Source organism: Callorhinus ursinus, unplaced genomic scaffold (assembly GCF_003265705.2).
Source record: "Callorhinus ursinus isolate GAN/ISIS: 27379988/994484 unplaced genomic scaffold, GSC_fseal_2.0 scaffold15, whole genome shotgun sequence".
Taxonomy (NCBI): domain Eukaryota; kingdom Metazoa; phylum Chordata; class Mammalia; order Carnivora; family Otariidae; genus Callorhinus; species Callorhinus ursinus.
Window position 1 is genome coordinate 6,010,326 of NW_027397077.1, and position 15,787 is coordinate 6,026,112.

General features: G+C 45.4%; 1 protein-coding gene and 1 long non-coding RNA gene across 3 annotated transcripts in view; one reads left to right on the top strand and one right to left on the bottom strand.

The window, feature by feature from the left end:
* The window catches only part of PRKAR2A (protein kinase cAMP-dependent type II regulatory subunit alpha), a 108,056-nt gene extending 97,030 nt beyond the window's left edge, over positions 1 to 11,026 (bottom strand). For both annotated transcript variants that reach the window (XM_073901163.1, XM_025885082.2), the window contains exon 1: positions 10,541 to 11,026. In XM_073901163.1, the coding sequence (XP_073757264.1) occupies positions 10,541 to 10,793 (253 nt within the window). In that variant the 5' untranslated portion in view covers positions 10,794 to 11,026. The remainder of the gene's footprint in view (positions 1 to 10,540) is intronic.
* Positions 11,027 to 11,100: 74 nt separating this feature from the next.
* LOC112833559 (uncharacterized) lies at positions 11,101 to 14,023 on the top strand. The gene is made up of 4 exons (XR_003210672.2): positions 11,101 to 11,521; positions 12,166 to 12,249; positions 13,291 to 13,363; positions 13,782 to 14,023. It is a non-coding gene; the product is annotated as an uncharacterized lncRNA (long non-coding RNA).
* Positions 14,024 to 15,787: the final 1,764 nt, after the last annotated feature.

Consider the following 15,787-nt stretch of genomic DNA (forward strand, 5'->3'; position numbering starts at 1 on the left):
GAGAAAGCAAAACAGACTGATCAAACATATGGAATCAAAGCTAGTAGAACAGGGTTAAATAATTGGAGGTAATAATTGCAGTATTTCATAGAACTTGCAAAAGGATGAATGTAAAGAGTGGGGGTGGGGAAGAGACAGAGACTACTCTCATCCCCATCCTAACCTAAGTCTTAAATCTTGGCATTTACCCATACCTTTTAAACCCAGAATGTCAGAGGTCCCCAGGATCATGTCACAGCCTCATTCTCGTCAACCTGGAGAGCCTCATCTACTTCCATACCACACTGATGGCTCCTCACACCTCTCTTCCAGTCTTGACCTGCCTCCCAGTTCCAGGCCTGTCATTACCATTGCTATTTCTAACTGGCCACCCTGCAAACCTATAAAATTCATGCAATAGATCCAACTCTGTCTTCCCCTTAATTAAGAAAAAAAGGGGGGGAGGGAAGGAAGGGGAGGGGAAGAAAGTAGAGGAAGAAAGGAAGGGGAGGAAGAAAGATTAATCTTAACATTTCTGAGTGTAATATTGTGATATAATAAGAAATGCATGTTTGGTCTCTGGCCCTGGTTCCTGGCACAGAGCTCCTAAAACCCTAGGAATTTCCTGAGTGACTGAGAAGAGTGTCTTGTTATTCCTAATAAGCCCCTTTCAACCATACCTAAGCTTAAGCTAATAAGGAGGATGGGGGCTGGTTACCAGAGGAACCAACCAGGTGATTGGAACCTGGGGAGAAGGGCTGGGAATTGAGCTCAACACCAATAACCAATGATTTAATCAATCATGCCCACATAACAGAACTCTAAATAAATGGGTTCAGAGCTTCCAAGTTGAACACACTGAGGTCTGGGAGGGTAGTAGCTCAGAGAGGGCATGGAAGCTCTGTGCCCCTTCCCATATACCTTGCCCTATGCATCTCCTCCATTTGGTTGTTCCTGAGTTGTATCCTTTATGATAAAATGGTATCAGTAAGTAAAGTACTTTCCTAAGTTGTGTGAGCCATTCTAGCAAATTATCAAACTCCAGGAGGGGGTTGTGGAAACCCCCAATTTACAGATGGTCAGTTGGAAGTATAGGAGGCTGGGACTTGTGATTAGCCTATGAAGTAGGATCCCGTCTTGTGGGACTGAGCCCTTAACCTGTGTGGTCTGCATTAACTCCAGGTAGTGTTAGAAGTGCTGTGAGCAGAGAAACAACAGCTTTCTTTTACCTGGTACCTTTATTAACAGCATCATCCCTCTAGTATTCTAAGAATAATACCAGGTTCACCCCAGGTGGAGTGTGAGGAATAAACCCTGACTTTCCTCTCTCCCTCACCTTCCAAAAGCAAGGAGTCAATAATTCTTATCAACTCAAACAAAACAAGTATCTCAAGTATACAACTCTACATTGAATGTGAGCAGACATTAGATAAAGATAAAGGTTCAACCTTCCTAAAGTGAATAAAATTGAAATTAAAACATTGAGAAAAAATTTCCAAAAATTAGTACTTTTTAAAGAATTTTAATACCTTGTGTTTCAAATGTACAACAAATTTTGTATTCACGTATGTTGCTGGTGACTGTGTATATTGATCAGCACACTCCTTCTGAAAAGCATATGACTATATAGTACTTATTAAATAGCAAACCAAAGTACATTTTGACCTATTAGTTCTATTTCTAGCAATATATTCTAGGAGAATAAGCCAAAAATGTTAAAAAGGCTTATGTACTCTTTGAGGAAGACATGGTCACAGCTGCAGTGGAGTTCGGGGTGTGGGCTCCTACTTCTGACTCACTGCTATTGGCTCTCGCTGAGGAGCAATTCTGTCAGGAAACTGAACTGCATCCATGGCTCTTAAATACAACAGGAAGTCACCCCGGAACCAGAAGTGGCGATTCACCAAACGAGAATTACCCTAACTGGCCGCAACATAAAATCTCTGAAGAGGTATATGCTGACTTGATGAGAGGATAAAGGAAAAGAATCTCAAAATGAAAGGACCAGGAGGTGCCTAACAAGACTCTGAGAATCAGTTCTTAGAAAACTCCTTCGGGCATCTGGGTGGCTCAGTTGGTTAAGCATCCAGGTCTTGATTTGGGCTCAGATCATGACCTCAGGGTTGTGAGATCAAGTCCCATGTTGTGCTCCACAATGGGCATAGAGCCTACTTAAGATTCTCTATCTCTCTCTCTCCCTCTGCTCCAACCACCCCTCTAAAAACAAACAAACAAACTCCTTGTGGTGAAGGTACTAAGATGGGATCTTTTTCAGATGAGGATCCATAAGCAACTCACTGAGTTGCACAGTTCTGAGATTGTTAAACAGATTACTTCTGTCAGCATTGAGCCAGGAATCAAGGTTGAAGTCACCATTGCAGATACTTAAATTAACTACTTCCATAAATTATCAATTGCTGGGGTGCCTGGGTGGTTCAGCTGGCTAAATGTCTGCTTTCACTTCAGGTCTTGATCCCAGGGTCCTAGGTCAGGCTCCCTGTTCAGTGGGGAGCCTGCTTCTCCCTCTCCCTCTGCAGCTCCCCCTGCTTGTGCTCTCTCGCTCACTCTCACTCTCTCTCTCAAATAAAATCTTAAGAAAAAAATAAAAAATAAATTATCAATTATTTTTTTAAAAACCTATATACAGGGCGCCTGGGTGGCTCAGTTGGTTAGGCGGCTGCCTTCAGCTCAGGTCATGATCCTGGAGTCCCGGGATCGAGTCCCGCGTCGGGCTCCCTACTCAGCAGGGAGTCTGCTTCTCCCTCTGACCCAACTCTCTCTCTCTCTCTCTCATTCTCTCAAATAAATAAATAAAATTTTAAAAAAAGAAAAAAAAACCTATATACATAACTCATACAAGCAAACAACTGGAGGCAACCTAAAAGGAAAATAATTAAGTATATATATTCACTTAATTTACAAAATGCAGCCAAAAATCATTATGACAACAAAATACCAGGAAACTACATCCAGCAGCATATTAAAAGGATTATACCTTACACCATGACTGAGTGGTATTTATCCCAAGAATGCAAGGGTGACTCAACATACAAAAATCAGTGTAATATACCATATTAAAAGAATAAAGGGAAAAAGCCACATGATCATTTCAATTGATGTACAAAAAGCATTTGACAAAATTCAACACCCTTTCGTGATAAAATCACTCAATAACTAGGAATTAAAGGGAATTTCCTCAGGGTGCCTGGGTGGTTGGTGGCTCAGTCAGTTAAGAGTCTGCCTTTGGCTCAGGTCATGATCTCAGGGTCCTGGGATCAAGAACCACATCAGGCTCCCTGCTCAGTGGGGAGTCTGCTTCTCCCTCTGCCTCTCCCCATCCTGCTTGTGCCCTCGCCCTCTCTCTCTCCCTCTCTCTCTGAAAGACTGAAAATGTTCTCCCCAGATCAAGAAGAAGACATGGATGCCCACTTTATGTTTTTTAAAGATTTTATTAATTTATTTGAGAGAGAGAGAGAGCATGAGCAGGGAGAGGGGGAGAGGGACAGGGAAAGGGAGAAGCAGACTCCCTGCTGAGCAGGGAGCCTAACAAGGGGCTGGATTCCAGGACCCCAGGATCCTGACCTGAGCCAAAGAAAGATGCTTAACCAACTGAGCCACCCAGGCACCCCAAAGATGCCCACTTTAGTCACCTCTATTCAGCATAGTACTAGAAGTCCTAGCCACAGCAATTAGGCAAGAAAAATAAATAAAAAGGCAATCAGATTGAAAAGGAACAAATAAAACTATTCACAGATTACATGATCTTATATATAGAAAACCTTAGAGAATCCACAGGTTGCAGGGTACAAGATCAACACACAAAAATCAGTTGTAGTTGTATACATTCACAATCAACACTGTGATGATAAAATTTAAGAAAACAAGCTTTCTTACAGAAATGGAAAAACTGATCATGAAATTCATATTGACTCTTGATCTTGGGGTCATGAGTTCAAGCCCCATGTTGGGCATAGAGCTTATTTTTAAAAAAAGAAAGCGTTTGTATTGTGAATGTATTTAATGCCACTGAATTGTATACTTAAAATAGTTAAAACGGGGGGTACCGGGCTGGCTCAGTTGGTGGAGCATGCAACTCTTGATCTCAGGGTTGTAAAGTTCAAGCCCCTCATTGGGTATAGAGATTACTTAAAAACAAAATCTTAGGGGCACCTGTGTGGCTCAGTCGTTAAGCATCTGCCTTCGGCTCAGGTCATGATCTCAGGGTCCTGGGATCAAGCCCCGCATCCGGCTCCCTGCTCAGCGGGAAGCCTGCTTCTCCCTCTCCCACTCCCCGTGCTTGTGTTCCCTCTCTCGCTGGGTCTCTCTCTGTCAAATAAATAAATAAAATCTTTAAAAAAAAACTTAAAAAAAAGGTTAAAATGGCAAATTTTACATTATGTATATCTTACCACAATTTAAAAAGGAGGGGTGGGAGAAGGGTGATTTTAGTGATGGTGTAGCAAATGGATGGGGTGGAGGAGAGATGAGTGGGAGGCCCACAGATGCTCAGCTGCATACAGCTAGCTGAGAAGCAATAAAAGCCAATCTCAAGACAGGGACAGTGGGGAAGGACAAGATGAGAGAGCCCAGAGAATAAAATGAGAGAGTGAGAGACACAGAGAAAGACTGATTCCTAGGTTTACTGCTTAAAAACTTAGAGGAAACACACAGTGTGACAAATAAGCTAACAACATCAATTTCAGGCATATGAGTTTGAGAGATGAATGAGAGATAACCAGCTGGCAAAATTAGCATAAACAGGTATGTGTATCATCAGAGAAAGTTTTGAAGTGATAGTTTTGATTTTGCAGGTCTGGGTTCAAGGCAGTAAAAAACCTCAGGAAGAGAGTTGCTCTGAAGCAGAAAAGGGAACAAACTAAATTCTGGAGATCATGAACCATCATCTAAAGGGCAGAGAGGAAGCCAACTGCTGGATGGAGAGCCAGGGGAATGAAGACACAAATGCCAAGAGGGAGAGAATTTCAGAAGAGGGTGGTTCAACAGTGTCAAAATCCCGCTGAGAGATCCAACTATGTGAACTACAGGAATATTATTATTAAGTAGTTCCAAAAAAATTCTGCTAATGCTGTTTGGACCAACTCCTATGTCATGCGGTATATACTGGGCAGTAAAAACTGCTGGGGAAAATTCCTAAGGAATCCACTAAAAAAAACTACTAGAATAATAAGTTCAGCAAGGCTGCAAGATACAAGATCAATATTTTAAAAAATTAACTATTTCTATACACTTGCAATGAGCAATCTGAAAATGAAAGTTAGAAAACAATTCCATTTACAATAGCATCAAAAGGAATTACTTAGGAATAAATTTAACAAAAGATGTGTAAAACCCGTATCTCAAAACTACAAAAAAGTGTTATTCTTTAATTTAGAAGATCTTCTTTAATTAAAGAAGATCTAAACAAATGGAAAGACATCCTATATTCATAGACCAGATGACTTAATAATGTTAAGATGGTAATACTCTCCAAATTAATCTACAAATTCAGTGCACTCTATCAAAATCCCAGTTACCCTCCTTGCAGATATTGACAAACTAACCCTAAAATTCATTTGGAAATTCAAGGAACCCCAAAAGCCAGAACAATTTTGAAAAAGAACAAAGTTGGAGAACTCATACTTGTTGATTCCAAAATTACTACAAACCTACAGTAATCAAGACAGCGTAATAGTGAGGGCACACAGATACAAAGATCAGTGGGACAGAATTGAGGGGGGTTTTGGGTTTTTGTTTTGTTTTGTTTTTTTTAAGTAGGTTCCATACCCAGCATTGAGCCCAACACAGAGCTTGAACTCAACCCCAAGATCAAGAGCTGAAATCAAGTCAGGTGTTTAAGGGCGCCTGGGGGGCTCAGTCAGTTAAGAGGCTGCCTTCAGCTCAGGTCATGATCCCAGGGTCCTGGGATCGAGCCCCGCATCGGGCTCCCTGCTCAGCGGAGGGCCTGCTTCTCCCTCTCCCACTCCCCCTGCTTATGTTCCCTCTCTCACTATCTCTCTCTCTGTGTCAAATAAATAAATAAAAAGTCTTTAAAAAAAAAAACTCTAAAAAGAAAAAGAGTCAGGTGTTTAACCAACTGAACGACCCAGGTGCCCCTAGAACCCTTAATACACAGCTGGTTACAATGTAAAATGGTGCAGCCACTTTTGGAAAGCAATCTGGCAGTTACTCAAAAAGTTAAACATAGGGGTGCCTGGGTGGCTCAGCCGTTAAGCGTCTGCCTTCAGCTCAGGTCATGATCCCAGGGTCCTGGGATCAAGCCCCACATCAGGCTCCCTGCTCCATGGGAAGCTTGCCTCTCCCTCTCCCATTCCCCCTGCTTGTGTTCCCTCTCTTGCTGTGTCTCTGTCAAATAAATAAATAAAATCTTTAAAAAAAAAAAAAAAGGTTAAACAGAGAGTTACCACACAGTCAAACAATTCTACCCCTACATATATATACCAAAGAGAAACAAAAACATAGATCTACATGAAAACTTGTACACATGAATATTCAAAGCACCATTATTCATAATAGCTAAAAAGTTAAAACAACCTAAATGTCCATCAACTGATGACTCGATAAACAAAATGTGGTATATCCATACAATGGAATAGTATTCAGCAACAAAAAGGAGTAACATATTAATATATGCTACAATACTGATGAACTTTGAAAACGATGCTAAGCAAAAGCCAAGAGCAAAAGACCATATACTGTATGATTCCATTTATATGAAATGTCCACAATAGACAAATCTACAGACAGAAAGCACATTAGAGGGGAATGCAGGTGTTGGCATTGATGGCTAGGGTATGAGGTTGTTTTGGGGGTGATGAAAATTGATTATTCTAAAATTGGTTGTGGTGATGGTTGCACATATCTGTGATTTTAATAAAACCATTGGGAGGAAAAAACCACTGAATTAAACACTTTAAATGGGTGAATTATATAGTATGTGAACTGTATTCCGTGTGTGTGTGCGCGCGCGCGTGCACGCGCGCGCACTGGGAGACCCACAGATGTAAATGTTTTATGGTAAGTACAGAAGTGAATCAAGTCTGGATGCCAATTTATTGTTCTGGTGAGGATAGAGTTACAGTAACTTATTAATAAGTCTGAAGTCTTCAGGCTTTCCCAAGAGTTAAATACTCATTACAATACAATATTTGGTGTGCCGTTTCACATTGAAACACTGTTGTTAAAACAACCAATAACAGCTAGTAACTTTGAGAGTTTCAAATAGCATACAATCTTTTTTTAATATTTTATTTATTTATTTATTTTTTATTTTTGTAAAGGATTTTATTTATTTATCTGCCAGACAGAGAGGGAGAGTACAAGCAGGGGAAGTGGCAGGCAGAGGGAGAAGCAGGCTCCTTGTTAAGGAAGGAGTCCGATGTGGGACTCAATCCCAGGACCCCGAGATCATGACCTGAGCCGAAGGCAGACGCTTAACCATCTGAGCCACCCAGAGAAAAATCACAAGTAGGCAGAGTGGCAGGCAGATGGAGAGGGAGAAACAGGCTCCCCGCTGAGCAGGGAGCCAGATGCGGGGCTCGATCCCAGGACCCCAGGATCATGACCCGAGCCGAAGGCAGCCGCTTAACCGACTGAGCCACCGAGGCACCCCTAGCATACAATCTTATAAACTGAACTGGTGGTTAGCCATACTAAACAAAATCTCCCTTGCTATATACAGATCCAACTCTATATATCCTAGTTCTTATTTTAGGTATTGTGGGCTTATTACCCTAATGTTCCTAATCACTGGATATGTAATGTATTTGTCTTTTTAAAAATTGTGATAAAATATACATAAAACTTACCATTTTAAGATTTTATTTATTTAAGAGATAGTGAGAGAGAGTGAGAGCATGAGATGGGAGAGGGTCAGAGGGAGAAGCACACTCCCCAATGAACAGGGAGCCCGATGTGGGACTTGACCCCGGGACTCCAGGATCATGACCAGAGCCGAGGGCAGTCATTTAACCTACTGAGCCATCCAGGTGCCCCAAAACTTACCATTTTAACCATTTAAGTGTTCAACTCATGGCATTAAGTACATCCACAGTGTTGTGCAACCATCACCCCTATCCAATTTCAGAACTTTTTCATCATCCCAAACAGAAACTCTACACCCATTAAACAATAACACCCTATTACCAGCTCCAGCTAACCTCTATCCTACTTTCTGTCTCTGTGAAATTTACCTATTCTAGGTACCTCATATAAGCGGAATCATACATTTGTCTTTTGGTGTCTGGCATAGTGCACTAGCATAATATGTTCATGGTTCATCCATGGTGTAGCATGTATTAGAATTTCATTCCTTTTAAAGGATGAATAGTATTTCATAGTATGTATACACCACAATTTATTTATCTATTCATCTGCTGACAGGACATGAATTGTTTCTACCTTTTGGCTATTGTAAATAATGCTGCAATGAACACTGGCATGTAACTATATATATGACTCCCCAATTCTTTGGGATATATACATAGCAGTGAAAGTGCATGATCATAAGGTAATTCTTTAATTTTTTAGGAACCCACCAAACTGTTTTTCCACAGCAGCCAGACCATTTACATTCCCAACAGCAATGAACAAGGGCTCCCACTTCTCTACATTCTCACCAACACTTGCAATTTTTTTTCATAATAGCCATTCTCATGGGTGTGAAGTGGTATCTCATTGTGTGCAATGTATTTTTAGTCTATTATCTGTAAATAGAAGTTCACCTTGTGTTGATTTCTATAATTATACATAGCACAGCCACGTTAGAGATATAAACAACAAATATTTACATGCCAATAAAATAAAGCACAGGGTTACAAAGATTTAATTTTGAACTCATCAACTCATCAAAATCAACTCAATTTTGAAAAAGATATCAAAGATGACAAAGAAGGTAGACATAACACAAAACCTATAAATTCCATTTTACTCATCTGGGACTAATTTCTAAAATACTAATATGTGGGGGCGCCTGGGTGGCTCAGATGGTTAAGCATCTGCCTTCGGCTCAGGTCATGATCCCAGTGTCCTGGGATCGAGTCCCGCATCGGGCTCCCTGCTCCTTGAGGGCCTAATTCTCCCTCTGCTTCTCTCTCTCTCTCTCTCTCCGTCTCTCATGAATGAATAAATAATCTTTAAAAATTAAAAAAAAAATACTAATATGTGTACATAAAATTTTCACAAAGCAGGTTACAGCTTTGTGATTTATAGATATGACAGTCAAACAAATGTAGGAGTCACTCCTAAAAAATAAAACTTTAAGAGACACATTTATCCCTGGGAGATCATTGTCACTGTCCCCATTTTAAAGGTAAGTGAATCTGAAATCAAACAGGTTTAACCACTTGTTTTAGACCACAAAACAAATCTGTGCAAGAGATTTGGAAAATAATTTGATTTCTAGGCTTAAGGTGAAAATCTCATAATTTAATGGACAAAAAGTCAAAGAAAAACAGAACCATTTCTACTCTTGGCAGTGAATAAACTATGGGAAGTTGTCCACAACCCTGAAGCTTACAACCTCCAACAGCAAGGACGGATAATTAACCCCTTGCTAAAGGACCTGAATGTGGATTCGACTCAGAACTACCCCCCCCCACATGCTCTAATAACACTAAGTCTTCTAACTTTATCTGTTTTCATTGTTTTGTTAAATTTTGGCGGCTCAAAAGTAGGATAATTCTATTGTTAAATTGACAAAACCTATGTTGAAGCAACCAAGGAAAATGGAGTTTTTTGACAACCTTGCCTAAATCAGATACAGAAAGTGTTGTCTTTTTTTCCTGCACCCTATATGCTAAACAAGATAGTAACTGTTTATCCTCACCAATCGTTTGATCCAATCGTTTTAGCGAAGCCGAAATATATATTACATATATTTTAAGAAATACTTTAAGAAATTTCAAGAAATACTAAGAATATTTTAAGAAATCCACATCCAGTTATGCAGAGGTGAAATGACCTGACTGGGACCTGCTTCAAAATACTTGAGCAAAGAAAAAAAAGTAGAGATGAAACATTTGTGACAGATATTTAAACTGTTGAATATGGATGATGACATATAGGGGTTCATTTCACCCCTTCTCTCTCTACTTTTGCCTATGCTTAAAGTTTTCACCATAACTTTTCACAAAATGAATGATTTCCAAACAAAGTTACCGTCCTGGTTATTAAAGACGAGTCGGTGGATGTGAGCCTCCTTGTCTTCGGAACCAAACCCGGCGAAGGGTCCCCCAGCAGAGGCGAGGCCGACGTGGGCTCCGCGCCACCACGCGGGCCGAAGGCGCGCACGTTTTCTCCCAGGCTGAATCTGACAACTCACTCGGTGCGCTACAGGGCTCGGAGGACCGCCGAGCTCAGCGGGAAGTGGCGCACGCGGGGCTCACGCCCGCGGCTCGGGGAACCCCGACAAACTCCGCTCGAGAGCTCCAAGGTCCCGGCCCAGTGTGGTCGGCCCCCGCAGCCCCTCTAGACCGCCGCTGGAGACCCCCATACCGCCATCTCCGTCCCCCCACCGCGAACGTCGGCCCAGCCCGCCGCCTACCATCCAGGTCCTCGTCGTCCTCCGACTCGGTGTCCGCCTTCGCGTCGGCGACCAGGCCAGGGCAGGGCTCCAGAACCTGGGAGCCGGAAGGAGGGGCGGCGGGCGGGCTGGCGGGTTGCGAGCGGGCCTCGCGCAGGCGGGTGAAGTAGTCCACCGCGAAGTCGACGAGGTCGGGCGGCTGCTGCCGCAGCACCTCCACCGTGTAGCCCTGCAGCAGCTCCGTGAGCCCCGGCGGGATCTGGATGTGGCTCATGCCGGCGGCGGCCGGGAGAACAGGCGGGTCCGGGCCGGCGGCGGCCACTGCCTCCGCGCTCCCTCACGCCGGCCTCTCGCCCGGCGCCCGCGAGGTTTCCTCCCGCGCGACCCGGCTCTGGCCTTCCTCGAGCGGCGCCGCCCTTCGGCCGGGTGTGCGTTTCCAGGCCGTACGACCCTAAGCTTCTACGGCCGGCCTGGTGCCGCCTCCGTTGTCACTGGGCAGCCGCCGCCGCCGCCGCCGCCGCGGGGACCGACGAGCGGGCAGGCGGGACGGGCGGGGCAGAAGCCCGGGTTGTGACGCACGCGGTCGCGGGCGTGCGCGCCCCCGCCGACCGCCGGCCCCCAGTGCGCGTGCGCCGCTGGGCCGCCCGCCGGTCCCGTGCAGTCCCGCGTCGAGTCGAGGGCATGAGAGATCTGCCCGCTAAAGGGAGTCGTCAGTGCTTCCCACCTAGTCCCGAAGACCTTTCACATATTGTTTCAACATTCACTAAAAGCCTTCTGCTTGCCAGCACTTGGTAGGCTCCAGGGACACAGCCTAGAGCCAGATAGCCAGACGCCTGGCACGCACATTACAACCTCAGTGTGGTTCCGGCTGTCGTGGAGAGCAAGAGGACCCACTTTAGGGGGTGACATTCAGGCTGACTCCGAGGCCTGGACAGGATCCGACTACAGGAAAATCTTGAGGAAAGCCATCTGAACACAGAGGACAGCAAGAGCAAAGGGCTGGTAAAAAGTCAGGACCACCCTGGTCCCGGGGTGGAATGGTGGCATGACAATAGGACCTTCAGAAGTCTGGCAGGAGGTCTGTGATATGTCAGACGGGAAAGGCGTGGTAGATGGTAGGAGTTTCTGTGATATAGTAATTTGGGAGCCACAGGCAGAGAAATAAGCCTGGAAGAGTCACTGGGCCAAATATGTACCCTGACGCAGAGCAGGAACCACCTCTGGGTCTCTTCCTCCTCTTGAGCACTCCCACCAGGATTCTGCAGGCCTCTTCTCTTCCCACACTCCACCCTGGGCCCACACCGTTTGGTGGTGTTGAGCAGACCACAAAGCAGTTATCCTATGCCCCTAGGGAGGGGGCATAGGTGAAGTGGAGAGGCTAGGCTATTTCCCAAGTTGCCCCCTTCACCCACACCAGATCAAAGGGAATAGAAAAAGGTGATTGTCCTGGGTCACAGTGCTGAAGAAAGTCCCAGTGGGCATAGGACAGAATCCTGCCTCTCCTTGCTGGGCCCAGACAGAAAGTGACGAGCTGTAGGCTTGGGAACCTCCAAGGCATTTGGGATGGTTAAGCTCCACCTGGTAATTACCCAGTATTAATTAAAATAAGCACTAAGACCTCTCATATTGGCTTGGCACACACCCAGGAGTTCAGTGCTGCTGGAAACAGTTTCTGGAAACAGGAGCACCGATCCCTGCTGGGTACAGAAGCCATCCACGCTCTAGGCCAGGTGAGCCTGTGATTCCAAACTCCAGTGTCTCCCTGGACAAGTTCCTTGCCCCCGGGGGGAGTCTTGTGCAATTTACTTTGTGAGAGCAGGGATAGTGTCCAATTTGTTTCCTGTCGGTTCCTTACTACAGACTGTTGGAGAAGGTTTACTGAATGAATGAATGAATGAATGAATGCTTCCACATAGCAAGTGGAGTCAGTGAAACTGCTCTCCTGACCTCTGTCTCAGGATCCTTTTCTTTAAAGTGTTTTTCTGATCTCAGCTTATGAACACTTCACTAAGGATGGGCAGTAAGAAGCTAATGGGGCAGGGTTCATCTGCTCTTGAGTAGACCAACCCTTCCAAGTTTTCTAGGAATCAGCCCATACCCAGAAAACCTGGGTGTTACTCCCACTGCACCCACCACACCTGGGGATCTGCCTGCTTCAAACAATCCTACAACCAACCCTTTGGAAAGGCAAATTCACAGCTCCACTCCCTTGCTTGCTCATTCTTCAGGTTTTATGTTTTAAAGGGGGACAGGCGCCTATATGGTTAGGACTCTCACCTCAATTACAAAATAAGATAGAGGAAGGCTACTCTAGGCTGATGACAGAGCTGGGTGTGGGCAGGTTCTCCCAGTCACTCCTAGAAACCTCCATCAGCCTCTGCCAGGAGTAGACTGGTTTGCTGTCAATTGCCCCAAGGCTTGGCCATCCATCCATCCATCCAGCAAACACGACATTCAAAGAGCATCTTTGGACGTGGAGGGAATGAGGGCCACAGAAAGCAGGAACCCCATAGCTGTTCCTTACCTGTCTCCACAGACCACCATGAGAGTAAGGACGGACAGCCAGCCTCCAGGCCCTATGTGGCTCCCCTCCCTAGCCCTGGCCCAAGAGTAGGGATCCATCCCTGCCCCTTCTGGGAAGCCCTTCTGTTGCAAGTGGAGTCCCAAGGGCCTTCCATGAATGCCCAGTTGAGCTGGCCATAGAAGAGTACCTTAGAGCAAGAGAGAATACCAGGGCCCTGAATCCCACATCTTCTACCCTTACCCTCTAGGAGGTGCCTTCATTCAAGCCTGTCCAGCTCTACCACTAGAGGTTACCATGGCAACCAAACCCACAGGCAGCAGGTAACTGGAAAACAGCTGCCAACAGTAAGTGATGGTGGGGAAAAAGGCAAAAACAGAGACCCTCAAAAGCAAGAGAAATATAGAGACTGTAGCAGAGAAGAGGAGGCCCCAGAGCACTGACAGGTGCTCAGCTCCAAGCGCCAGTCCTAGGAGTCACTACCCAGCAGGCAGTCAAATCTTACACAGACTGCCACACCACCAACCACGGGCAGACATGAACACAACGGGGCCAATTCTCAGAGATGTTTACAACTATGGATCACAGTAACACAGGTGGGGCACATGTTTAGCCCAAGAGCAGTGGGTCTGGTGAAAATGAACATGGGTAGAGTACCCCAACTACTATTTCCAATAAAACAGTGGATTTCATGTACTCTTGATAGGTTTATTATTTTAAAGGTTTTTTTTCTCTTTCCAGGAAGAAGGAAAACACCCAAACTCCCCAGACTTCTCTGGAAGCCCTCTCTTGGCCCACACCTCCCAGTTTATATGCCTTCTGCCCTGTGATACCCTCTGCCTAATGGGGGTGTGGGAGTAGACTCAGCCCAAGCAGCAACACCTCCCTCTTCTCTGCCCAAAGGGGATCTCTGAGCCACTCCAGTCCCCTACCTGTCTCCTGGAACCTGTTGATCATCTGACCACCCCTGCATCCCAGCCCCTCTGGTCCAGTCTTCCAGCTCATTTAGTATCTACGCCCCTCAATTTCTGTTTTGCCTTAGAAGTGTTTATGAGCCTCTTGGACAGGAAGGCTTGGGGAAGTGTGCTATGTTTTCTCTGTCATCACCCAAGCTGTCCTTCAGCCTCTATAATGCCTCCCTCATGTGGCTACTGCCTTTGGTCCAGGAAGTCTGCTCTATTTTAACAAGCATCCATGCCCCAGGGAGCAGTTAATTCCCAGGCCACCTGTTTCTGCACCTGTGAGCCACCCCTTCTCCAGGACACTGTGTCCCAAGAAAGTGTCAGTTTCTGCAGCAGACCTTGGGCCTGCCTCAGAGACCCCTCAAGGCAAGGACAGAACCTGGGAAGCAAGGGAGAGCCTGGCTGGAGAGCCACAGGCCTATATGCTCACCAGAGCAGAAAAAGCAGAAAAGAGAGCCCTCAGGGAACACCTGGCCCTGGGGCTTTCCCAGTGCCTACTGGGACTACGCTACCTGTGGCCTGACTCACAGGCCAGTGGCCAGACTTTGACCCTGTAGTACAGACAGGCCTCCTGGAGCTTGGGTCAAGCAGCCCCAGGACAGCCTCTGATAGTTTCACAAGCCTTTCTTCAGGCCTGTGGACACCCAGACATCACTCTGTTACCTGCACTCTATTATCAATCTGCCAATGATCTTGGCAGATCAACTTACCCTGTCTGAGCATTGGCCTGCACATCTGAAAGTGGGGGTAAAAATCCCTGCCCACTAAACATTGAGTGACATGGGGATAAAGAAATAAGAATGAACCCATGGGAAGGTTAGAAAGGGCATAGGGGGTTCCAGCCTCAGAAGAACTGTAGGGAAAGAACTGTGGGTGGAGATGGTATGACCTTACAGCAGAAATGGTGCTACTGTTGCTTCTAATAGGCTTCTTGCAACATCCCACTGTCTGCCCCTCACCTTTAACCCAGTTATACTCTTCTTTGTGCCTGGGTGAGGCTGTTATCACCGGCTGGTTGTTTTAACACCTGCTGTCTGGCTTCTCTACTTAATGCTGTCTGTGACAGAGAAATTACTGAGGAGGGCCCCAGTCTTTCCCCCACGCTTACCCCCATCAGGGAGAGAAGAGATATATCAGGAACAGGTGGCATTTCAAAGTGCATCGTAAAAAGGAAGTGCCAGCCAGGAGGGAGTTACTAACCATCTGCTCTGCTCCCTTCACAAATATGTCTCCTGGGGCTTCCTATTTGACTTAACACCTATTGAACAACCAAAGGAATAGAAGAATCTACCACCACTAACATCAAGGAACCAAAACTTTCCATTTTAAAATGGAAGCTGTTTCAAAGGGCATATTATCCAGAAGCAGGGACTGTAAAAGTGATGCTGACCTATGGGAATGGCTGTCATTTGGCTGGAATGCAAATGCAATCATAGGGGCTTCCAGGCAAAGGCTGAGGTTGCAGAATTATCTCAAGGACAGGGTGCTGCCAAGAAGAGCTTCAAGAAACACATATGTGGCCTTCTTCAAACCAGTGAGATTAAATAAAGACAGCCTGCCGCGTGAGGGGGCAGGCAGAACACTGAATTAATATTTCTAAGCAGAGGGCACACAATTTTCATCTCTAAACAATGTTTTTTTCTTTTTACTTGATTATAATTCCTTTCTGGTCATCCAGAAATGTCTTCCCAGGAATAAAGTACCCTTCCTTAAAGGCCCAAATCTTCAGCTTCCTGCCGGGCTGGCCACGCCCATTCCCAGATGGGGGTGGGTCCCTGTTCCCTC